This window comes from Pieris brassicae, chromosome Z (assembly GCF_905147105.1).
Source record: "Pieris brassicae chromosome Z, ilPieBrab1.1, whole genome shotgun sequence".
NCBI classification, from domain to species: domain Eukaryota; kingdom Metazoa; phylum Arthropoda; class Insecta; order Lepidoptera; family Pieridae; genus Pieris; species Pieris brassicae.
The window spans coordinates 3,323,361-3,350,783 of NC_059680.1; the positions used below are offsets into that span (position 1 = coordinate 3,323,361).

Genomic DNA, 27,423 nt, shown 5'->3' on the forward strand with positions numbered 1-27,423 from the left:
AGCGCGCGCACACCGACACAAAAAACCGACACCGAAGTTGGCATAGTCAACATTTTAAAATAAAAATTGTTCATTTCTTTAATTATGTAGAAATAATTTTTGTGATATTAAATAAACTTTATTTAACTAGATAATGCTTTACAATAAAACTTTCAACGTAATAAATACCTTTTTTCCATTGTTAGTATCGTTTTTTCTACAAACGTAGAATAAGGCGAAAGATAAAAAATTTAAAGTATAATAGAAAATGTTAAATGATTTTTCGCATTGAAACGGGCGTTGCAGACGGCGTGGGCGGTAGCGGGGGCGTACTGAATATGTAATATACAAGTTTTTACAAGTATCAGTTGGTTAGCTTTTTTTAATATTCTTCATTTTTCTTGAACATTTTCTTATGCCAGAATTTATAACCTAATGACAGTTTAGACTCAGTGTGTAACTTGAGGCATGCCCCGGACGACGGTATAAAGTTTGTAACATGATTAGTACTATTGACTTCAATTGCTAACGATCTAAACTGTTCTAGCTTTAGGGATAAATATTTTTAGATGCTAGCTTCGGGTAGTTTATAAATGTTGCCAGATGCTGCAAAGCAAACTCTAAGCGATTCTTGTGCAAGGTGAGTATCACGATGAGGAGGGGTGGCAACCTCGTGAAACAAATTGACGCCCTTGCAAAGTGATGATACCGCATCAAGGTTTTCCTGATCCATTAGTTTTGCACCTTCCTAAAAATTTATACAACATATTACGAGAGAAAATATAACTTCTAATTAGTAGTAGATAGTCTATAGAAAAGAATGTATGTACTTTAGTTAATTGTAATGATTAAAAGGAATTATATGAAGTAAATAAAAAAGCGGCACTAAATCTAAATTTCCTTTTGAATAAACTTTTGTGTTACGTCCTAGTTTTGTGTTAAATAATAAGATTATTTTCTTACAATATATGTTATACAAATAAAAAGTTCCACGACTTAGTAGTTAGCACACATGGCGTATAACACGAAGATAACTGTTAAATTCGTAGAAAAATGATGATAATTTTTTGTTGGAGTATTTATATTTATTTATAGTTCATCTTTTCCTTTAGTATTATGTAAGTATTTTTATATTTTCTAACGAATGTTAATCCGAAATAAATATCTGAAACGTGAGTAAGGAAAATGATCAATAATATAGAAAGAGTAATGTGTCCGCCTAAGCTACTTTAAGTTATGAAATATTTAAAAGGCGATTCTCACTTGATACAGTGTTTGACATTCGTCAATATTTTCCATACACAGTTTAATCAATTTTGGATCGATCACTGTTGAACATTTAGAGCATTTTTTTGGCATACTCTTTGGGTTTGCTTGGAACTTACTAGAACAATCCGTATTGGGACATCTGTAAAGTAAATGTTGGAATATTAAGTTTTGTTGATTCATTGACACGCGACATTAAAAGAGCAATCTGTATCTATTGATGAAGATGGCGTTTTTTTTTATCTCAGAAGACTTTGGGTCGTTGCACGGGAATAGGTGAGGCTATTATTATTTCAACTTAGTATGATGATTTATTTTAACACTCAACATATTTTAGCAGGGGTTAGACTTACAGTAAACATACTTACGCTCGAACGGTAAAGGAAAACATTGTGAGGAAATCAGTTTTCTTTAGACCCTAAAATTCAGCGGCGTGTGTCAGGCACAGGAGGCTGATAATCTACTTGCCAATTAGATTGACAAACGATCATAAAACAGACACTAAAATCTGAGGCACAGACCTAAAAAGGTTGAAGCGCCACTGAATTATTTTGAAACTAGTCCAACTAAGAGTTGTCCAACACATAATATATGTGCATAATAAAATCTTAAGAGATTTTATTACAATCGTTTATCAGTTACAGTTTATTTTCGGATACAAATATGTTTTAATGATAACTTAATAAGGTTAACAAACGTATTAGTACCCTAGCAGCCCGAGGTAATTTGTCCCTCTAGGTTTCTCGTTACATTAATTAATACCATAATTAGCCACCCCTAGTGGTCACCAACTTTATATTAATGTTATTAATAGCATAAAACAATGTCATAGAGGTCTACCGCGTAATTTCCAAAAGCGATAGCGTTTTAAATATCTAAGTTTCATACTAACTACTAGTACTTCAGCACATAGTTGAAAAACTGTCATAGTAGTGGATATTGTGGTTGCAACTCTGTTAGATGGACACAAGTTACGTAGCCCTCGAGCTAATCATCTACCATATAAGGCGAGTTTTCTTTGCCATAGATGATAGATTTTTTATTTGTACTGATCTTACTATTCAAAATAGTATTTGATATGAACAGACAAATGTAGACGGGATGTTTTCCCTTTTAAATATGTATGTAACATAGACCAATTTTTTGCTTGAACGCAACAGACGGCAAAAACGTTTAAATAAACCTCGCTCGTAAATATTGGTTAGGAAATCGCGTTTTGACAATTAAAAATAGTCGACATTTACGCTACGACACTAGAATTTTTCATATGGAGAAAACCTTTCCTTTGCCCTAAGCTCTAAGAAATGTTAACGTGCGTTTTATACTTCGTAATTTTGTTAGCAATTTATTATATTATTTATATTTATTTATAATAATTTTTACATTAAGGCTGGATCGCCTTTGATCTAAGAAAAGACGTGTCTACAATTTGCATATACGTATAACAGTTGTCGTATTACCGTAAATATGGAGTCGACGATTGCATTTGCTTCAGCGTCGGCCAATCTTCTCGACACGCGACGCATTCACATTGGAACCAATATCGGCAAGCCAGAGCCCTTCGTCTTTCCTTATAACTCCGTACAAGGAAGTGAGGGCCATAGTTTTCAGAAACCGTAGCCCCGGGACTTAGCGGTCGGATTGCACGAAGGACAATCTTCTTTCCTTCGAAATACCTTTAATAATATTGCGTTGGAGTTAGATAGAAATAGATTTAAAAAGTATATTATTGGCGTATTCTACAAAAGAACCAATTGGAAAATATTTCAAATAAAGTCTTTGATGGCAGGCATTCGCACCGCGCGTAGGCGAAGTCTGAAGTGATATTTGATATTTAAAAATGGAACCACGCAAATTTTCCGACAAATTACATATTTAAGTCAAGGCTTCTTTGCCTTTCAACTCGAAACAACTATTGTCACTGGAAATTGAATTTAAGATCATTTATAAATAGTTAACGTCTTATTCACATAAGTCTAATTAATTAAGGTTAATTTAAAGAAACATACCTAGTTACGGCTGGATAGCATTCATGATTAAATAGAGCACCTGTAGGATAAATTCCAACAGCAATGTATACTGGCTTAGATCCAGAAAACTGGTGTTGTCCTCTCACTGTCTCATAAATTTCATGTGCATTGAATTGTAGGAGTTGTAGGTTGTGAATAATAAGTTCGCATATGGAGGTTTCAGCTGTAATTGTAATAACATGCAATTATATAAAAAACGACTTCAATCCCGTAAGCATTATTTATCCAGATACTTTTATGACACATTTAATCTATAGGAAATAAAAATGTGTGCGTGTATTACAAACGTAAGAAGTGATACTCGAAAAATGACATTTTATTATCATAGGCGAATACAAATAATACAATTATTTAATTTTACCTTATTACTACTAAGATTATTAAATATAATATATACATAATTGCATTAATTATAATAGAATTATTATTGTCATTGTTATCGTTATTATTGTCATTATATCGTTATATATATATTATATAATATATCATTTGTAAATTAAATAGGCAAGTAGGTGATCAGCCTTCTGTGCCTGACGCACGCCGTCGACTTCTTGGGTCTAAGGTAAGTCGGTTTCCTCACGATGTTTTACTTCACCGTTCGAGCTAATGTTAAATGCGCACAAAGAAAGAAAATCCATTTGTGCACAGCCGGGGACCGAACCTAGGACCTCAGGGATGAGCGTCGCACGCTGAAGCCACTAGGCCATCATTGCTCGTACAACCGTAGGTATAGGGACAAGAAACGCTGATAAAGAAGATTTGATGAAACTCCTGTGCCCAAGCTTAATATGTTTTTGATTAAAATTATAAATAAGTCTCGACTTATCCCGTATTTTAATTATTTCTCTGTTGTCGCAGTGCTATTTCATTCCACATTTTATCTTTAAAGCCTCAATTATATTACATTTTCTTTCTTTGTTCATCGAACATTTCAACTGCTTTGCAATCAACGAAAATTATTATAACGAAACCATTTACCGGGCCAGTTTGCTCTCGATTTCCAATGGAAAAGCTTCTAAATAGAAAATAGGTCGGGAATCGAGCCAAACTCAATCTGCGAAGGACGTATACTAATTACGTACAAAATCTCTTACGTCTCGTAGCGGTGAACCGGCGTCAAACAATCATTAAAGAAAGATGCAGAAACATCAATATTTTTACATGAATTTTGTGGTTTTAATGTTATTACTATCAAACACTAATGGTGGTTATTAAATAAACCATTGAAGTTCATTTAAATTTCAAACTGACGCTGATGTAAGCCGCAGTTTCCCTCTTTGTGAACTCATAAGCGGATGTAGGGATTTAAGTAGAATTTTGCAAAGGATACGAGTATGGAATGCCTGTAGTATTCCCGTAAATAGGTGTAATCCTCTGAATTATATAATTTTAGTATTGTCTTTTGTTAACATAGCTTTTACACATTAAGAAAACACTTTTTAAACGGATTGAAGCTATGTATTATTATTAAAAACTTATAATTATTTACATAATTTGAAATTTGAATTATTTTTTGCCGACGTTTCGCGTGGTCACGGTGACGCACACTGAAAAGCACGCGAAACGTCGGAAATGATTATAGTTAAATATAAGTTTTAATAATAATACATAGCTTCAATCCGTTTAAAAGTGTTTTATTAATTATATAATTTTAATAAGTATGCCGACGAAATTAAAGTAATGATATAAATTTATATTTATTAACTTTTTTGTGTTTTGGAATGTGTAATACTGGTAAAGTTATCTTAAATTAGGAATATATTTGAATATAATTTAAATGAGGTGACATTGGTATAACAAAGAAGAGTACTAACACTAAGGTAACAGAAGGTTCAAATGTATTTCTGGCACAGGTTTTCCCAGTTTAAAGTCCCTGCTGCAAACTTACATTTAAACACATATCATATAAGTGGGGTATATGAGAAATTTTTAAAGAAGTGACAGTCAATTGTTTTTGATTGCGTCGTGTAAAACGTGTTCTTAAAAATTGATAAAATCGTTGTACGCACGGTAATAAAACATCTCTGCTTGAAATTTTTTACTACGCAGCTGGTAAATCAAGACTTAAAAGTTAAACATTAGGTGTTCATATTTTTCACATACTATACGTGCATCGCGTTGGTTGTCCTGAGTTCAAGCGAGTAAGAACAACGTCATTAACTACAACCCATGGCACTACACACTGGCACGGTCGTGTTATTGTTTGTTTTATTGCAAAATAAATAAAGATCTTTATAGAAAGTGTCCTATTCATATGTCCACACATCCAGTGTGATAATATAATGTCTTGTGTATACACAATCATTGTGTGTGATGTGTCTGCGCACTGAAACTGAGAATTTCGCAATGCTACTATAGGGGTCTATGATTTTCTTATTTGGCGATTATGTCAACAGTGTTTATTAACTTTTTTACAAATATTACCCACACATTATCTCTGCTTTATCAAACAAAATGCATTTTCAACGATCCCTACAAAAAATTAATACGTACGTACGTTTGCTGACAAGAGAGGGAGGGGGGGGGGGGGAATGAATTGCAGTAAATCTGCTTACGTAATACTTGAACGGCCCCTACCTATGGACGAAACATGGCTTCACCAATATGACCCGGAAACGAAGAAGCAGTCCTCGACTTGGAAGAGACCACCATCTTCAACTCTAAAAAATTAAAGGCAATAGTGGCTTGAGGGACAACCAAAGGCTGGTAATGATTGAACAGCTGAGTCGCGGAGCCATTATTACGGGCACTTTGTAGAAAGGACAAATAATACATTTAAAGTTTGAGGAAATACGAACGACGTGGTGAACTTAACTTAATGTTGTTTTGTTTCATCAAGATAACGCTCCAGCGCACAAGCCCAGGAATGCAATGCTGCCATTGAAGAAGCAGGCATCAAAGTGATGGATATACTTTGTATTCACCGGACCTAGCTTCTAGTAATCTCTATCAACTTCCTCGGTTAAAGAAACTTGTCAGGGGCCATTCATTTGTAGATGATATCGCGGTAGCCGTCGCTGTACACAATTTTTTAAAGAAAGGAGATTTCTGCAAACGGGAATTTTATATTTAGAGTAAAGTGTATAAACCTGAAAAGTGAAGTGAAAAATAAAATAACAGTTGATAAAAGATAATTGCGTCATATACATTATCACTTTTTATTGATTGTAGAATTCAAATAGAGATTGCTATATGTTTTAACTTGCCGTTCATATGAATGTCATTCCTGGATAAAACCCAAAGAGGTGTTAATATAATCTCACCAAGCAAAAGATTTAACTTAATTTACCTTTTATCTCGGTTTCCATATCCAATTTATTAAAGAAGCCGCCTCTTTTCAAACATTCAGTGAGAAACATGGCCATTACTACCCGTTTGAGATAGTCCCGCCCTTTTCTCGAAATAGAATGAGTACATAAGGAATATATTTGTGCAGCTGTCATCTCTAATTTGTCTTGATAGCTCCCTTTATCTTCCACACTTTTTGTCTCGCAATTTACATTTTGATCGGCAAAATTGTTGTGATATTTTCTCGATCTGTGTAATCTTTCCTTCCTACTTTTTATCCTTGACTTTTTCGCGGATCCTTCGATATCATTCACTATGGTACCTTCAACGGATTTAATACCGTTGTTTACGTATCTTGAGTAGATTTGTAAGCTCGTCTGTAAGCCTGCTTGTGTTATCATCCGTAGAGCAATGTGGCTGAGTATTGACATGCCAGATCCTGAAATAGAATGCATTCTCAATAAAAGGGTTAAAGATATATTGTGAATCTAGTAAAATCAATAGAAAATAATCCGCTTTGTGTTTGAAAGTGTCTTCTCACTCGCATTAAAATTAACAAGTATATTCCCAAAGAGCTTAGAGACTGTGAAATAATTATTTAATTAATTCTGTGAAATAATTTAGTAAGCATATTTCTATATATAACATTGATATGTGCGAGACTTCCGAAGCGAAATTTTATATTGCTGATATAAAAATCGGTACATACAGAATATCTCTTAAAATGTTAGTTTACTTTATTTCTCAGAATATCAAGTAATTTCATTATGCATAATAATAAAGACTTGTCAAATACAGAAGTAAAATGTAACCGCCGCTGCCGCTTAAAATAATTATATTACCTATAAAAAGGTCTATGAATTTACACTCATGTGGGTGGTAGGTCGTTACAGCTATATCGCGGCATTCGACGCTACAAAACGCGACACCGGAACAAATAGAACACCAAATTGGGGCTCCATTGTCACAGATTTCGAGCCTGCAAAAATAAATGAAAAGCTTCATATGTTGGGCCCGTTTTATACGAAAAATCTGGAAAAATAACGTATCATTAACGAATGAAAATGCTTTATCTGTTTCGATTTTTGTTGGAGTAAAGAGAGAATCCGGCGACTTTTGCCATTTTTTAATAATATGTGCAAACGATACCGTCAGCCGATAGTGATAAACTGTAGGGATTTCAATTCCCAAAACGTATGTGGGTGCGTTCCCAGTAATTTAGGAATGACTAAGCTTTATTTCTGGAACATTATTCGTCTTCTGAACTTAAAAAACATAAGTTTTGAACGAATTGTTTGTTCCTTTTACGGTAAGTGCAGATAATTCTCTTTGAAAATATATCCGGAATTTTCTTCTTTTTGTTCTGTTTTTCATTAAAAACTCTCACCTTTTGAAACAGTGCAAACAATGAGAACCGTAATAATCAGATATGAGGCACGCTGCGTAGGGACTGTCAACTAAAAGGACATCGCCGGTTTTTATCTGATCATTTGCGACAACAAAACGTCCCTGAAAATACATAATAGTTAGTTACAGTCAAGGCAAATATACGACTTAATACATTTAATTTAGGCTTCGCGCATACATCTTTTACTATAATAAAGATCTTTATGAATGTTCTAAATGTTCACTGATGAGCAAAGTCATTATAATGATTACACTAATTTATATCACAACTAGCCAACCCACTGAAGTACTTACGAACCAATTCGGTTCCTTCAAGAAAAGAGCGTACCAGTTCTAAAACTGCCGGCACCAACTTGTGAACCTTTCAGCAATGTAAGTGTCCATGAGCGCCTGTATTACTTAACATTAAGTAGGCCTCAAGTACGTTTGCCTCCTGTTATATAAGACAATACATACGGTAATATTTAATTTAGTTTCGTAGAAAATTACTCGATGAAGCGATTAAACACAGGCAAACTTATTTACCGTGAATTAAACACTGTATCTGATCACGTGGGTTTCAATGAGCATTATTTGGGATTTTAGTCTTTAACATGCATTTTATTTTAACTCCTGCTTAAATGTGAGGTAAATTGGTACCTTATTTTCTTCTTCAGTTATTTTCACTAACTTTGATAATGCAGGTATGTTGATCTTAGCACCGCCCGTTAGAGTTATGCCTAAAATGTGAAATAGTTATCTACACTTAAATCTTCTTATAGAATAGTCGTTAATCAATATATTTATCGCAGAGACTTGGGCCACGGTGATTCAAGTGATATATAGTACCGGTGACCCTGGAGCTGGTGCTTAGTACGAAATAAGGTATAAGAAATATAGTTACGAATAAGTATCGCGGACGTACTCAATTACGCTGTATTCAGCGTTAAAGGTACATAGCAACAGGGACCAAATTTTTTAAATTTGTTTTAATTTTCTTTTCAATTCTTTTCATTATTACTACGTAGATTAAGAAAATTGTAAATACTGTACATATGATTATGTTTTGGTTTTATGTATTGAAATATTTCGTCCTGGGAAGGTAATTTGCCACAACTATACGGTAAATCAAATTACTTGAACTCGAAGTTTCAAGAGATTTTCAACATCGTGTTTAATTTTAAAACATTAAATATTGACATCGTGTTTAATTATATTGAGAACATAAAATTTTGTTTCAACACGAGGATGGGACTTCATGGGAATTTCACTGAGCTCTTGTGTTACGGAATACAACAGTACATAAAAGAATGTTATAATCGTACCAGACGATTTTGTAATGGATTCATTTGATATGTGTTCAAGTGATTCTATATCTTTTTGCAATTGAATTTTCGCCTCTTCATTGTTGCCCAACAGCCGTCCAGCTAACTCATAAGACACTTTGGCTCTCGTTCGCTCTTGTGCTCCTGAAAATGTACAACACATTAACAGAAAATATCCAACTTGGTGCACAAAATAAATTTCCGTGTAATTATCTTCGTGTAACTTCTTGATAAACATTCTTATGATCGTCAAAATATAGAATAAATTTTTATCGATTGTGTTTACCTAAAACTCAATGAACTAGTTAAGAAAATCTACGAAAAGCAATTACTAGCTAAATAAATTTGAAAGTAAATAAGCAGTTGAGTATATTGTCGTAACATTCAAATGAACTGCTCACAACTTGCAGTACACAAAAAGTATTCTTATTTTGCCGGAATTGTAGACATGCATCATGTGCATTATCAAACCACAAAAATGGTACCATCTGCATCACAACTGTATTGTTAATTATATTATTTGATTACCTAATATTCAAATAAAAATATAACAACACGGTCGCGATGTAAACATGATCAGTTGGTAGGAAATACAGGAACGTTCTTTGAAATAACGAACAAAAGGCGATTGTATAAAGAAAGAAATAAGGTAACAACAATGTCAGGAATTTTTTCAAAACTCTTAAAAACGAAAGAAGCCATTTCGGTTGAAAATATATTGCTCAAGCAAAGGAACAGCGGATACTTCGTTTACACGACGCTTGAACTTCGATTGTTTGAAATGGTAAAATAGACTTTAAGACTGACCTTTTGACTGTTAAGCTGTGGATATCACATTATCTAGTTCTCCGCTTAAATCCCTCTAAATAGATTCTATATATATTCCGTTAAATCTCTACTGCCCAGATCGCATCCCTAACGTTATATAGCAATTATCTAGATACCCGTTACATTGTATATATTTGTTTTCTGTTTAAGTAAATGTAGATTATTTTTACTTTTTGCGCTTCCCATTAGTGGTTGCCAGGAGCACAATTCTAACTAAATTAGATGCCCTCGGTAACGATTTTATTTTAGGAGTATGAAATATTTTATGCAATATCTATATTTTTTTGTATATGGTACAACAATAATTATATTTACGCGTATTTAAAGGAAAATATATATACTTAAATCGTTTAATTATTTAGATGTTGGAAGAAAGTTTACCGTCACATATTTGGGTTATGTGCCATCTTTTTCTTGTCCCTACCACGTTTGATTCGAAGAGATTCGAATATATAATATAATAACGATAACAATGATAGTAATAACTCTATTATGAATGAAATTCTGTAATAATCTTAGTAGTAATATGGTAAAATGAAATAATTGTATTATTTGTATTCATGTCTATGATAATAAAAGCCTTTTGTTAAACTTTGTCTAATTTTATTTTATCTAAGCAATTGCTGTAAAGTTGCATATAGTAGATCATTTTTCGAAAAATAAGGTCATCAAGAAGTTTCACTGCTTACGTGTGCACACTAGTACACGCACACATTTTTTTAAAGTTTCAAACGGTTCGCTTCACAACATGGCCTATGTAGCGAAACATCGGAACACATTTACTATAATTCAAATTAAAGATATGATAAATTTTTAAGTGTTAATTTATTTTTAATTATTCCATGAATGCGTCCGGATGCTAGTTGAACGAGTAGCCTAATATTACAGCCATTCCGAAGTAAATGTTGGGCACGAGGCCGTATTGACCCAAATATAACCCGTTTTCGGTTAAGTTGTACGCATCGAGAAATCAGTTAAAAGTTAAATGGGTCAAGCATAAATAATGGGTCAATGTAAGTGGAAGGAGGTTAAATCTGAGGAATTGTTAGGCTTATCGTCGCCTCTTTTGAACACCGTACGAGCCGTATCAATTCCAAATTTCATCAACATCACCGTGATGGCTTGAAGTCTCACACAATCCGTGTCACAAAGCATTTTCTTTTGCGAACTGTGTAATCGACTCCCGGTGTGGGACTTCCCTGAAAGATATGACATCCAACTATTCAAACTTAGAATGTTTCCTCCTTAAAGAGCGGCAAATGCCGGCAACGTACCCCCTAAAAATGGACGTATATGGGCTGCGATGTTTGCCCTTTTTGGGCGTTCCGTAGGCTCGTTTAACCCACTATTTAAAAAAAAATCCTTAAGTTTTATTAGGAAGGTCGTGAAGTAAATATATTGTAAAAAATTCATATAAATCTTTGTGAAATCAAATTATTTCTAAATAATATCAGAATTTGAATGTCTATTAAAAACAAACAACACTTTGAAGGTAAAACAGAGTTTCATATAAAGAGAAGAAAGGAACGTGACTCAATTTTTGGCTGTTCACAGGCACGTTTTTGAAAAACCTGCAAACTTTCACCCTTATTTGTAAAAAATAAACCTTTCTTGCATTACTAAGTTCTCATGTTTTCATCACAATTTTATTGTGTTTACACAATTTGACAGAAAGAGATGAAATAGTACTTTAATTAAGAATCTAATGAAACTGATTTACTGAGGTACAGGTAAGCAGAGCCGTATGCCAGTTGTGGTGCTTTTGTGTTGTCTGTACACTACGCAACCTTTGATTTTATTATGTTTTTTTAACATTCTCGAAGTTTATTTGTGTATACTAACGGATTGTATAAGAAATAAACAAATTTTGTGTTTTGTTTCAGTTATATGGATCTAAATAAATATGCTATTTTACTACACCCATGGGTCCGCTTCAGTTATATATAAAAAAATTTATTTAGCCACAAATTTGTTCCTGCAGTCAAATGCTGACATGCCAATCGCATTAGAGTTTAGTTTTGATCTTAAATTAAGAAACGTTGGAGCAATAGCGTCACTGTCATAGCTTATCAAAGTCAAATCAGTTAAAAACCGTTAATACTAGAGGTTTATTTGAATTGCCAAATAAGTCAATGACTATTTAATGGTCGATAATAATTCCATAATCATTATGATTTTTAAATGTGAATATTCTTTAAAACTTTGACACTTATCGCGACAGTCGTTTGACTTAGTGGGTCTGGTTCAGTCGCGAAATGTATAGTTGGAAAGTCCCACATTCTGGCTAAGCTACGCTCGCGAAAACCGCCCGAGCTAAGCTGTAAAGGCCCTTAAGAGCGAGTCCATAAAAAAAATCGATAATCGATTGAGTGGTCGCACCTAGCAGACCCTTAAGTGGAAATTAAAGGCTGATGCTAAAAAATCTAATTTATGATCATTTTTAATATTTTATCAGCAGGTGCCTGTTTTTGTTCATATTAAAGTCGTGCTAGATTTAGATTTTTCTCTCCTTCCTAGTTGTTTTTACCAGTTACCCTGTATTTCCTTGAATTGTCTTTGTCATTTCTTTTACTTCATGTACAATACTGGATGCGGTGCTTTTCGATCGTTGTTATTCACTACAACAAACGTTTCATAACTAAGCCGGTAATTGATTTGTCATAAGCTATAGAAGTGGAATACCATTAAATAAAATATTACCGATGTGGCCGGGGCGTATTTCGCGTAACACGTAATTCGTAAACTAGTGTATTGGAATCAATTAAATGTATCTTGTATTTTTTTTTTGGAAAAAAATTGTGAGATAGAAAAAATCCCTGGACACGGTGACGGGGATTAGTGTTATAAATAAAAAAAAAATATTATTAACGGAAAGAGTAACTAATTCCAGTTCTAGGGTGGAATCCCACTTTCTTCCCAGTAATACACAGTGCTTGACTGACGAAAAAATTTAAATCCCGATTAATATAAAATTAATGAATGACAAAAAAGCATTCTTTTTCATTCGTTTTTGCATTTATATATCAACAATGATACAACTTTTGTATACTGCATATAATTAATTATTATTAGGATAAATATAATTAATTTTAAATACCTTTATAACAGTGGCCCATTCGCCAATAATATTGAGCTCGCATCTTCGCAGGTAGGCGTTCCTTTAACGCAAGTTTTAGATCTTCCAACGCTGCGTTTGGCTTTTCCATTTTCAATAGAACTTCAGACCGAACCCATAGCGCCAGCGCAAGGGTCACCCCACCATCTATAACTTCATCCACACCTGTGAAAATATCTCTTAAAGCTCATTCATATTGTGAACATTACTTGCTGAATGTTTCTGAAATTTCTGTTACAAAATAGAAGTCCAGTGTAACATCTGAATACATACTTTATTGGGTAATCACAACGCTTTCGAAATACTCATAGCGGCACTGGTACTCTGTAACTTTCAAATGCAAATTGTGCTTTTGCACCGGGCAATCTCAATGTATAGGTACTATATATATACCAGCCATAAGTTCTGTTACAAATGAAAATACTTATAATAATAATAATAATATTTTTTAATGAAGAAATGTAAAATAATTAAAATTTATATCTACTTATTTACTTAAGTCTCAGCAAAAAATAAAAAATAAACTTTTATGCAGGCCTTTAATCTGTTTGGCCACGAATCTATGCTATCTATCACTGCTTGCTCCAAAGATTAAAAAAAAACTCAATGTCGCCAAACTATCACTGATGCAGGATGATGACCACGTTGTACCTTTCCGATCACTTGAGCAGCTTCTTTAAGAACTGTGAGCTTACACTATATCATTTTGCCTATTGTTTGTGAAATGATATGTGAAATTGCGTATTGAAAGAAGTTTTAAAAAAATATACGTGTTCCAAATTTGAAATAATGAAAAGCTTGAAAAAAAAAATGATTTTGTGTAACATTATTTATGGCCAGGCCAGTTATATTTTCAATTTTGACATCTAAAAATAGCCTAATAGTACGACCGTCATATATATAATTGTATTTAAATACAAGCAAATAAATAAAAAATACAAAGTTATTTAATATTTTTTTGTCCATTTTGGAGTATGTTTAATATACCTATCTCAATCATTCTAACAGGTTAAGTAGATTAACATCTTATCTTTTATTAATTTTATTAAATAATTATTGTTATATTAAGAAAGTGTTCCATTAGAAGACATCATTACGACGATATTGAATTTCACAAACAATCTTCAGTAGAGCTACGTAGATTCCTCTTCTGAGGGATGAATAAAACTGTATCGTGAATTTCATGAATTCTTCAAAATATTTCATGATTTCGTTCAATAGTGATTGAAAATATTCAAATTACTTAAGTCATAATTAATATAAATGAAAATGTGTAATTTCATTTGAGTAATATTAAATTATATTTTAATATTATACTGATCAATATTAAAAATAATTTAATTTGCCATTATATATTAACCTATGATGGCTTAGCTGGTTTCAAATTGAAATTGAATATTTCAAAGATTATACAAATTGAATATTGACTTATAAATATAATATTTCAAAGATACACATAGATACACTGTATTATATAGAAGTTAAATATTATTTACTTTAAAATACAACATTACATATTCTCCGAGCTCCTAGTACAAATATATATTATGTCATTGAAATATCTTTTGAAAGAGCTTTGGAAAAATATATTCGTGTATTGCAAATGATAAAATAAAATAGATAAATCCAGCTTTTTAGTTATGCTTGAGTATATATTTTAGTAAATATACAGAAAAATTAACGATTTACCTTTTATTTATGAAATAGAAGGCAAGCGGGCAAGAGGCTTACCTGAAGTTAATTGATGCCCATGGGCTCACAGAAGGCTCACAAGTGCGTTGCCGGCCTTTTAAGAATTTGTACGCCCTTTTCTTAAAGGACTCTAAGTCAAATTGGTTTGGAAATACTTCTGAACCTTTTGACGGAAGTACCTATTTTGTTTAATGAATAATATTTTTTAATCTTGACTAATATAAACACTTATGTTGTTCAAATCCACTTTAAATTTAATTGGCAAAATCTAACTATTAAAATTAACTATACTAGCAAAGCTATCCCATTACAATCTAATATTATTAGCCAACTACCTATTTAAACCTGATTCATCAAAAAATACGATAATATTTTTTTCTAATGCAGTAACGGTTAAAAAGAAGAAAGATCCTGGTACCGTGGTTAATCCAATTTTCTCTGCTGCACTTTATAAGTAGATTAACGAGGTTTTCCAATATTCTATAACTGAGTACAAAATTAGTACGATATTTTTGCTACAATTAGCAGATTATGGAGACGAAAATACCAAGGAAACTATAAATATAGAGAATAAAATGATTTATATTCAAAGTGATAAGGTTCATGACGCATTCTTAACTCGAAGTATAAGGTATGTGGGTGTGTTTTACCTTTTAACTTTCAACTTTGAATGTTATTTTGTTAATACTTCATAAAAATATTTTAATTCAGAACTCAAAGGGCGTCCTCGCCTTACACTACCGCAACTGACATATATTAAGATAAGACCTACTCTAAATCTAAACCTAGCAAAATTGGCTAACCACAGCAAAGCTCAGTTGGATTTTATACTCAGGATGTAATCTTTTATCTACCTGTCTGACCATAACCAATATCTGAGGCTGTTAAAAATCGTTATAAAACTTTCTCAGTCAAACCACTTTTATTTCATGTCAAACAGTACATTTCCATTTCTGTAGCGTCATTTCATTTGTTGCAAATAAATGCTATCGCTTAAGGCACGCTGAAGGCTTTTCTCCTGCAGTGACAAGTATCCTTTACTTATAAATATTTTATTGGATTTTCTTTTCGTTATTCCTGAATTAATTTATTCACTTCGCATTTTACTACTCGATACTTTATACACGTGAACGGGTCCAACTTGTGGTGACTAGTCGTGCTTGAATTCGTGTATGTGTATGTTAGTTATTTCGAATATGTATTTGCGAGTTGTTCCCACAAGAATGTAAGTGCATGCTCCTATTTCACCATGCTTCCTGCTGATAATCTGAGGATCTTTGACAATCTGAGCCAAATATTTGTTTTTAATTTATTTTATTATTATTTATTACTTAAGATGTCACGTGGAACATGGTGTAATGGTTGCAGCTTCTTACGAACGTTGTATAAAACTAAAAAAAAATTTGGCGATTAAAAAGAGTGGCGGAGACTTTATTGCCAGTTCTTCTCTTCCGTTCTACGCCCTTGATTTGAGAAGTATATGTAAAATTAGAAGCATTTAATATATATTTATTTTTTTGACGTTCTAACGACAAGTGTACATTGTGTTACCTACATGAATAAATGATTGTTGACTTTGACTTTGCTTGTTACACGGACGTAACAGTCACAAATTAAAAGCGTCAAAACATTATAAAAAGTTTATTATTATAAATTGGCGTAGATAGCAAATAATATTGCTTTAATTATATATTCGGTCGCGGTTAGTAAATAGCGTATAGGCATTTCTATTTCTCTGGACAGATTTTATATCATACCCCATGTATACCCCATCAAACACTTCATTTATAATATAACTACAGATAAATAAAATATATACGAAATAGACAAATTGTCAAAGTTAGTTGAAGCGGCGATACACACTTAAAGTATAAGATTTGATCGCAAGTTAATAATTACCCGTCATAGTAGCTCGAAGAACAGCTTGGCTGGCTAATGCCAGTGCCTTGGGCAATTCATTGTCTTTTAAAGCAGCTTGTGCGGCAATTCGTCTTTCATAAGAAACTCTTGCATCTTTACCACGATAGATAGGCTCTATACGCGAAAATACCGTTTGAAGAGTTGTCATTATCTGTAATGAAAAATAATGTTTATTGTCTACTTTTTAAATATAAAATTACAAAAATATTTCAAAGTGTTAAATAAGATTATTAGTAAAAATGAAGGACTTGCTCTAGGATAAGAAACTTGACATCATTAGGATTAAGTAATTAAACGTTAAAAGGAAACATTTAACGTATTGCGTTGTAAGAAAACTAGCTTAAACCTTTTAAGTTAAATACCTGTTCAAGCTAGACTTTAATCAATATTTTGTAGGAAGGTATGTTTTTATATGGTCAAACAAATATAATAATAACAGATTGGTTTAGGTACGTATAAGAATATTAAAATGGTACCATTCCTTTAATATGTCGACATATGATTTACGTATATATTATATTATAGTTTCTTCAAATTATATAGTGGGATTCAGTCACTTCGGTCCGTGTTTTTTACATATATATTTGCAATGGCTTCACAGTTATAAAAATATATTAAGCTATTATGAGGTACTTTTGATCAGTGTTTTTCATTACGATCATGTTAATGTGTATCTATGAGTTGTCAAACGAAAAGGATTTTCTTACTATTTGTTTAAAGTACTACGTAAGATGAGATAAACTAAAGCCTAGTCTAAACTCGCTACATTCCTTGGCCAGTATTTTTATGGCAGAGTAGCTCCGCGTATGTAGATAGGAATCTAAAAGCTACCGCCCATCTTATAATTCTAGCCAACTTGTTCACTGATTCCGTGTAATTCGGATTACGGTTACGGAGTGTCAATTAAGTTTTAAATAGAAATATGTATAAGTACTGTTTTAGTAAGTGTCGCTTTAAAATATTTTTTATTGTAAGTGCGTGGATAAATGCTAATTAATATATAAGATGTGAATACCTTTATTGTTTATGCAACTTTACCATCACCGTATTCAATGTGTTACATATGAGTTTATGTATTGAAAATGGTAAACAGTTTATATAAGCCAGAGTCTGAATTTATAGATATTTGACGTCGTTTCAGTAGACGGGAGCAACGATGTATGTCTAACCTGTTTACAAACTGTCATTAGCGATTTTCTTCACGTTTATCGAGAAATTTTCCCTTAAATTTGAAGTTTGAAAACCGTTTTGCGTGTTGGAAAACAACTACGAACCGGTTTTAAATTGATTTTGTTTTTGGTTCTGTCGATTATCTACGATTTATTTGTAGCTTTTAAATAATCTTAACGTGCAGCTCGTGACCATACTGCGTTGACTAAATATGCAATAAATACATATCGTTTAAATTTAATATATTTTTCTTTGCGAATCACGGGTAAATACCAGATGAAAGTGTGTAACATTAACAACTGTTAACGTCACGAACGGGCGCGTCTAGGCACTTCGTAGCAAAGATATGCTAGTCAAGCGAGGAGCCAAGGTGCCGTGATGCCACTGCATTTAAACGACTGACAAAGTTCAACTGATATCGTCTGTAATCGATATATCACAAAGAAACGAATTCCATCCTCACTTTTCTTCCTATCCTTATAGATTTTTACACGATACATTTACGATATTCGCGTTATTTAAAATAATTTTGAGACATTAAAATACTAATCTATAATTCAGCATTAAAATTATGATAAGCGTCTTGAAGCTTTTGCGCGTTGAATTACACACAAAACACCTCGCCACCAATATTTGGTACTTACACTGAATATAGTATGTGATTCGCATGTATACTATATTAACGTCGTTTTGATCAGCCACTATACTACTACGTTTACGTTAACGAAGCTAGCTACTAAGCCTTAAAAATCGTGGTAACAATAAACAACAAAAGCACAAAGCGGCACTTTAGATACTTTCTTTACAAGTACTAAGGAACAAAAGCACGCCAAGCAGTGTTTGCAATAATAAATTATAGGTTCCGGGAAAGGTTTTAACGATTAAAGCCATATTTTATAAGAGGGCATTATTAAAATAAAGTCTTTTAAATTGCTGCTACACAATTGGAGTGTAAAAATTGCTTGAATTGGCTCAGATCTCAACCAATTCCTTGATAAAATCAAACCACTAGAACGAGTGAAATTGACACGGTTGAAAACGGATGGTCCAGCACAGTCGGAAATTATTTTCACTCGGCAAATATTAAATATACATATGTCGATAAGATATGTAATGTATTAAATAGTATTATTTTTTTATAAAATTGGCAATGTAAATAACATGGTGCCAATTGTATGTAAATAATTTATTGAATAAAACGACAATAAATCTAAATTGTTTTGTTAAACGGGGCTAGTCTTTGAAATCGTATTATTAATTAATTTTACAATAACTATATTACAATAAATAGAATATACTTAACAAGTAGAAGTGAAATTAACAAGAAGACAAGTTATAAATTGTATATTGAAGGTGATCGAATTACACAGTAAACAAAGTGAAATCACCTTGTAATATAGTATTGTCTTTTGTTAATATAGCTTTTACACCTTAAGAAAAACACTTTTTGAACGGATTAAAGCTATGTATTATTATTAAAACTTATAATTATTTACATAATATGCAATACATAGCTTAATTCGTTCAAAAAGTGTTTTTCTTCACGTTGTAATATATCAAAGCATTGTTGAAAATAATTTCACAACCGCATAAGATTCATAGTCCTATAAATTTCAGACAATATCAGTGTAAATTGACAACAATAACACGTATAAAACGTAAAAATAATAAGCACAGCGAGAATAAGTAGGGATGAGGATATTTGTTCGGTCGAATAAAACTGAGTGCAATTCTCAGTAGTTTGTTGCATCGCTCCCACGGGGACTTTAATGAGACCCGACGTCTCCAACAAACTCGCTAACCGTAGGTAAGTTATATCTAGATTTCAGGATAGAACTTTGCGCAATCGCTTGAGCAATGAAGTTTCGTATTGCTAGATTTATCCATAGTGTTTAATATTCTCTAATCTTAAGTTTTTGTACAGTCTAATTATTTTTTTATACAGGGAAATAGGAATGGTTACATTTCTGTTACTCTTAAGTTCTGATCTCTTTATGGGAGAGCACTACTTTTAACCAGAAATGATAACATTTTTATCGGCAGCCGAATTAACTACGTGAGTGTATTTTTATTAGTCGAGATTTATTTTGACCCTAAAGAGTAAAATATCAGAAAGAAACTAGGAATCGATGGTGACCAATGAGCGGTCAGTTATCAACGTACAGAGGTATGCACCCTGGTTTTGCATAGTATCAATAAAGTTTTATTGTTTGACTAATAAAATTTGAAATAAAATAAATTAGGACTTTTAAAAACCAGTGACAAATAAATAATGTATCGTTTAAGTTAACATATTTATTTGCTATATATAAATATACTTCAACAAATTCATCACAAAATGTTAAACAATATCACATAATAAATGTTAAATTCTTTTTTAATATAATTGAAAAAAACATTAGAAGTGAATCCCTAGAATATCATTAGAGCTAATTGAATCCTTCTTTACACCGGTCAAAATAAAAGTCGACAATTGTATCAAGACAAGTGATAGAATCAATTATGAATAATAAATAGTCTATGATAAGTGTGAATAGTGTAAAGAATATGTAGTTGATTCATACACTAGCTCATTAACTCACATGCAACCACTCACTCAAACGCGTTACGCGTCGCTAATGCTGTTTAAAATTAGGTGAATTTGTTGTATTCAGACAAAAAAAAATCAATGTTTATTTATATATATATATATATAAACTTTATTTTGGAAGAGCTGGGAACCCTGACAGATATTTGACTTTAAACTTTAAAGGGTTCTCAGATCCTACACACTGTTACGCTGTCTTATAATTAATAAACACATTTTTATTTATATTATCTATTATAGTTTTAGGTAAAAATATAGAAAAGGTATCCTGAAAATAATTTTATGACCTAGCAAGTCCGATTTTTGTAATTAATACGATTAAAAAACGACTAATCAAGCTATAGAAGATTAAACGCAATTAATTAAAATGCAATTCTCAAGATGAATTTACTGACAGTAAGTAAATGCGACGTCAGCTGTATTTGTCGATTAGCGCTAATTAAAAAGTAACTAATCATTTAGTCTCAAAGTTTTCACATTTCCGTTGCTTAAATAGTTTAAAATGTAATGTGTTTTTGTACAATACAGCGACAACAATTTAATAGTTATTTAAGTGTAATAGATCGTTTTTGATAAAACCCTTTCGAGTAGAACAGTCTGTTAAGTCATAACAAAGCATTGAAATTAGTTTACGTTTTACACCACAAATTGTACCCTTAAATAACAATATTATAACTTACTATATGCTGTATTGTAAGTCAATTTATGTATTATTATATTATGTAAGCGTTTCTACAATACAGCAAAGCATTAGTGAAACAATTTCAACGCGTTAGCCCTAAGAGCTGCGACGTGAGTTTCCAAGAACTAACCAAGATCTAAGTCTCACTTTATTGATTTAACTAGAACTTGTTCAACGTCTTAATTATATATTCCGTGTAACATCGCAGCTTCATAGATCGCTGAACAATAATTAAATCTAGATATTATGGCTCAGTGTTTAAACCGATTTAAAAATAATTTATGATTTATTACTTACTGCGAAATCGTTTGAAGGAAATATATTTCCGTGGATTTTGTGTATTTATCCGTATTTTTTTTTAACACAGACAGTAAACCGTCTCATAAAAAAATTATCAGTTTTGGTTCGGTACTTTATCTACTGACCGACATTTGCAGAGTGCCTTTAGTTTGAAAGAAAACAATTTTTTAACTGGATTAAAGCTATTTGTATTATTATATACTTTTAATTATTTTACATAATTTTAAATTTAAATATTTCCGACGTTTCGCGTGCTTTACAGCGACCTAATTGTTTTCTTTCAATGTGTATAAACTATGTTAACCAAAGACAATACTATGCCTTTATTTTTACAAAGTATGTGTCTCATTTGAATTCCAGTCAATAATGTTTTGTGTCTTTATTAATCATCGAAGCTGTGTTCCATTTCGGAATCATTATTTTACTAGAATCGTGCCTTTAGCATTACAAACTAAGCCATAGCGAATTCACTATATTTCACCGAACGAAATGCTATTTAATATTAGAATTTTATCGTAATAAAGTACATATTAAGAATTTATCGAGTGTTAACTCGAGCGTCCTCTTTCAAACATCATTCGACACTCGATAGATGTTATTGAATTCCTTCCTAACTTCGCTAACATCTGTAAGATTTTATTTCACTGAAATTATTATATCATAATTTTTTTACCTCATTACATTAGTCGTTTATTAAAATGAAAATTGAATTTCCGTATTGTATACCAATAATAACAATAATAAAGCTCGTTTATTATCTTTACAAATTTTGAATATACAGTTCAGATTTGCTATATACATTTTTTTCTTTTTACTTGATATTCTAACTTTCAGTTAGATTGATCGGAACCCCTTCCGGTTAAGCTCAGGATTTCATTCTCCATTCGCTTCCTGCTAATGCTTCTATAACCATCCAACTTTGTTTCGGGCACCCTCATACCATACCCTGAACCCTCGTTTTTCCCCTTGGTATTGATGATACAGATCTAAAACCGCATTAAAAGTTGCTGGTTTGATTCGGTCGGAGGTACTCTCCGACATACGATAAATTTTAATATAAAGCAGTGTAGATATGTCAAATTTGATATTTTCTTAAAATCCTAAATACGTATGTTAATATAAAAGATAAGAGAATATCAAAAAGTGTGTGTTTCAGCTCGTGTACAGTAATTTATTAAATTCATGTTGTGTTTTTAACAAGCGAGAGTAGTTTCAATATGAACTGTTTGTTTCGTTTATTTTTGGAACGGGTTCCAATTGAAACATTTATGATTTTTATCGAAAAAAAAACCTAACGAATGTATGAGTGTATTTTTTATAACGATTATTAATAATATCTCATTACTCTTTTGTATCATGGGGTCAAAAGTAACATGCCACTTAACAGAAAAATCTTCAATGAGTTTAATTGTTTCTAACAAACACCTCAGCTTGCGTATTACCGTATAGGACATCCAACCCAAGTAAGTATAAGATTTTTATATGTTAGAGAATATTATTATATCCATTTAGTAAGTACATACCGTTTCATTTTCCATAACTGCCTTAACCTTGCTGCGTTCATCGATTTCGTCAAATGTGTTCAAAAAGCCGGAGGATTCTGCGATAGATACTACTTCATTCGCCAAGCTTTTGAAGAACCCTTTCTTGTTAGAACAAACTGTGACGTCACTGCATGCTTCAGCATAGCCCGAGTCCACTTCGTCGTATATTCTTGACATCTGAAATATTTTGGGTATTTCATTAAATACTATTAAAACATAAAAAAAATATAAATGTGAAATCCTCGGTACTCTGACTGCAGAGTTTGATGGTTAAGATGCTAAAAATTGATGTCCATGGGCTGTGGTGACTGCCCTTTTTGGGCGTCCCGTAAACAAGTTTGCCCCCATTATTTTATAACACAAGCAAAGTAAAAGAAAGCTAAAGAGATTTCTCAAAATTGTTAGAAATACAGCTTGTACGCATTGAAAATAGGCCAGCTTGGTATCCAATGACACAAATTCAGCTTACAAATACTAGGGCCGTAATTTGCTAGTACAAAGACTGCTTTGGCTTTCGGAGATTTTACATCGTGACTTTTGTAGATGCACCGTTTATGAGAAATATAATTATTTATCTTCCATTCGTGATAATGAACGAATCTTTGTTGTACGTGAATAAATATGAAATTTCTCTATAATTTGAAGCATTGCTGGAAAGGTCTGTTGAGAGATAATTATATTTCATTTATATTTCCGTACAGAATGATTGAATGAACAATGTTTAATTAATATTCCTGCGTTCACTGATTGCCGTGAAGTCGCAAATTAGAACCTTTACACTCTCTAACATAAATTAATTCAATATTAACTCGCAGAAACTACAAACGTGCTAATAAGTAGGGATTATAAAAAAATATTACGGTCTATGTTTCGTAATATTTTTTCTTTATTGGCAAGTTCATCATTTATATTGCTGACATACGTCGTCCGTTTTTGATCGAAATTCAATAAGTTTTTCACAGATATGAGTTTAAATTAGGCAAGTTTCGCACAAGTATTATTTGCGTAAGTAGAAAGAAAAATCCTTATTTAAAAACTTTATTATCACATTAAACTGATTGGTGTAGTGGCAAAAAATCGTATGTATGTATCACAAATAAAAAGTTTTAAAAATTAAATACATGTAAGTTACTAGGTCCAATTATACTTTGAACTTCAGGGTTATACGCGAGGTTTGTTAACTAATTAGCCAGGGAGGCTCATCCTTTACTTTATGTAATTAAGACAAATCGAGGGAAAACATTCCTGCAATCTAAATAGTCCGTAATGGCGTGACGATGCAATGCTACAAATGTTAAATATTGTTTGTGGTAACAATGGGTTAACAGTTTATGGAATCTTGAGCTATAGTACAGGCAGGCTTATGGTTTGCGTCACTAAACTCAAGTTAGCTTAGTTGCGTTTGTATCGCAAACAATATATCCGTGATAGACAAAGCCCACACTAAAATCTTCTATTCAATGTTGGAGACTTAAGAGGATACTCTGGTACACTGGTGAGCACCTCTAGTTTAGTTATAGACACGAGGATCTTTCGATTCAACCCTGCAACCGTCAATCGCTTTCGTATTTATAAACATTGATTTTTTATCGACCATAATGTGAGATTTACGGGGTGCGAAATGCCTTGTCCTTCGATCTTAAATACGCTTCATGATCACGAAGTATATAAAGACTGAAAAATATTTATAATGAAAATACAATAATACTCGTGATTAAGAATGTTACAATTGAAGTAAGAAAACGTTACCTACTTCAATTTAGTTCTAATTTGTAATTTATATTAAATTAGTTTTTGGAATGTCGGTTTAATAACGATTATATGAAGAATTCTGGCCGGTCTTATTGTGGATGTCAAATTTAAGTCAAAAGTATGCCTGATTCACAATGGCGGCGAAGAAATTTAATCGCTTGGTTAAATTTAGATAGGCACTTGACTGCTTGCTGCAAATGTCAGAAGTAACATTCCTAAATTGTTCGATCTATTTATTACTCATTTTTTTTGGGACTAGTGTAAAGACTATTGCAGCAAAACTTTGTGATTTCATTATTTAAACCTATAACTCGTCTACGTCGAAAGTTTTACTTGACAAAATTGATTTTTCCCAAAGCATATGCCAGTATAAAAATATTCTCGCAGTCTTCAAAGTTCCCGATCACGGTCCACCTGGAAAGCCATTACAGTAACTGGGTTATATGTACGCGTCAGTATCTTTTTTTAACCGACCTCGAAAAGAAAACGCAAAAAGGGGGTTTGACTTTTTGGTTCATTTTGACTTGATCTAAACACTTTTGCATATAAACAGAGCTTCGATTATCTTCTGAAATCTTTGACCGTATAAAAAAGGTCCTCTATCTTTTATGCTATGTGATGACTGTGAGTATTAGATGTATTTAAAAATGTACGGCTTACGACGTGTAATTGCAACTGGTATCATTTAAAGAAACAGAACTGCAGTACACATACTTAAGAACAAATTTTTTTGAAAGAGTACATTCAGTAACATTCATAAACACTAAATTCCCATTTCAAAACTATATTTAGGGGATAAGACGTTCTATCTCTTATCTAATTTCTCTTGAAGTACATATTAAAATTTCCACTGCATACTAGGGAATCGCACACAAACATCTACAAAGTGTAGGTGTTGTAACTTGATACTTTTCATTCATATTAAAGAGCTTTTTCAATCATAAGATTTCTCCCGTAGGATTTCTTCCCACACAAATTGATCCATTAACCAATATTAGTTCAAACAAAAAATATATTCATACTTTGTATGGAAATTAAACTAGAATTTTAAAATACAACAATGAAATAGCTGTGTTAATGCCACGTCGCATGTTATAATATATAAATACTGATTTAATGTAACATACTTAGAAGTAGGAAGAAACTGCTCGCTCAAGAGTTGTTTTAGTTTTTTATCTTATTCTATTGACCAGGGAACTTAGTGTTTTCTCGTCTACAATTTTAACATGCCCACCACGTGAAAGCTTCAACCAACCGTCAGCAACATACACACCATGCTAGTACAATGTTGAGTATAGCGCTTGTTGATAATCCATTGATTCCAGTTTTAGATCGTGTCTAGTTCGGCCCTTCAACCGTCACCATAGGTCACCATTAAGCACTAAGCTGAACTAGAAGGATAAAATTAAGATGCAGATAGGTTTTAGGGGAAAAGGGAAACCGGCACAAAGAATTTATAAAATACCAAACGTTAATTTCAGTATACAAAGTTTCTTCTACATTTGCCGTTATATTTCGACATAAATATTAATATGGAGTCCGATGCGCCCGACACAAGTCCAAATTTTATTGACGTCGTTTGGGATCATAATACACTCAAGGTACTCAGTACAAATATTCTGGTGAAAAACAATTTTACCTCTGTTTTGTTCGTTGCGAGCGGCTCGACACTTCTAATACATCTAAAACCGCTACTAATTATAGATCAGCCGCAGATACTACGCATTCTATTTCTAATGGTGAGACTGTGACCAGCGCCACCTCTTGAGGATTTTGTGAGACATTTAAGATTTATCATTACTCATATACACTTGTTGTATTTGTTATTTATATAATATTATTAAACACGAGTGCAAAACGGATTATACTATTTTAGTTTATATAATACTTTGTAGAATATCTATATACTATTTACTTTTACAGAGATTTTTTACAATATTCTAGATCAACTTCTAGCAAAACTAGTGAAGCGTCTGTTGAGTTGTTAACGTTGTAATGTTTTTGCTAATAAAATAAAATCTTATAATATTAGCATTAATTTACATAATAGTCGTTAAATTCATTTAGCGATACGTTTGACTACCTTACGTCAAATTCGATGCATGACATATGGACGCTTAACTCTCGATATAAACCTTACTGTTACTGGATACTTAAGCTGCTTGGTAAATATCAAGGTTCATCATAAAACCAATGGACTACTAAGAAATATATTTTCAGCACATGCAACAACGTCGTCAAATATACGAGCTGCGTTTATTGTCACATAACATTGTAAGATTATCATAAACTTACCTCTTACACTTAGACGGATCATCAACATTGAGTTAAACGACTGTGAAAATAACTGTACATAGAGTCAATGGGTATAAATAAAAAACACAATTTTACCGCTGCCGAGGCTCTCGGACCGTTGGTAAATTGCTCAGCGAGTCCGCTTCTAGTGTCAAAGATAATAATTTATTCTACGTCAATAAGCACTTAACATTGAAAAACAATATATACGTACTTTTCAGTAATCTCTGGCTGCTTGCAAGAGAAAAAATATGCAAATGTATG

General features: G+C 32.3%; 1 protein-coding gene across 3 annotated transcripts; it reads right to left on the reverse strand.

Moving 5' to 3' along the window:
- Positions 1–185: 185 nt before the first annotated feature.
- LOC123718960 (SET and MYND domain-containing protein 4) lies at positions 186–26,547 on the reverse strand. Of its 3 annotated transcripts, XM_045675985.1 has the most exons (14): positions 26,138–26,255; positions 25,198–25,278; positions 23,092–23,289; positions 16,809–16,980; positions 13,200–13,382; positions 9,275–9,418; positions 8,610–8,689; positions 7,951–8,072; positions 7,406–7,542; positions 6,565–7,002; positions 3,255–3,438; positions 2,706–2,921; positions 1,243–1,387; positions 186–727 (listed from the first exon to the last, which is right to left on the reverse strand). In XM_045675985.1, exons 3-14 carry the CDS (start codon positions 23,287–23,289, stop codon positions 545–547), a joined length of 2,202 nt encoding a protein of 733 aa, XP_045531941.1. In that variant the 5' UTR covers positions 25,198–25,278; positions 26,138–26,255; the 3' UTR covers positions 186–544. The 3 variants fall into 3 exon arrangements, with proteins under 3 accessions (XP_045531941.1, XP_045531940.1, XP_045531939.1); XM_045675984.1 differs by lacking the exons at positions 25,198–25,278; positions 26,138–26,255 and adding an exon at positions 26,504–26,547; XM_045675983.1 differs by lacking the exon at positions 25,198–25,278.
- Positions 26,548–27,423: the final 876 nt, after the last annotated feature.

What these genes read in the sequence shown, in the direction of transcription:
- LOC123718960 (XM_045675983.1), bottom strand. An exon ending in TGTTTGCACTGTTTCAAAAG is followed by an intron (nt 7,543 to 7,950) that starts GTGAGAGTTTTT and finishes TTATTTTTGCAG; the next exon opens with GCTCGAAATCTGTGACAATG. An exon ending in TGCTATCCAGCCGTAACTAG is followed by an intron (nt 2,922 to 3,254) that starts GTATGTTTCTTT and finishes ATATTATTAAAG; the next exon opens with GTATTTCGAAGGAAAGAAGA.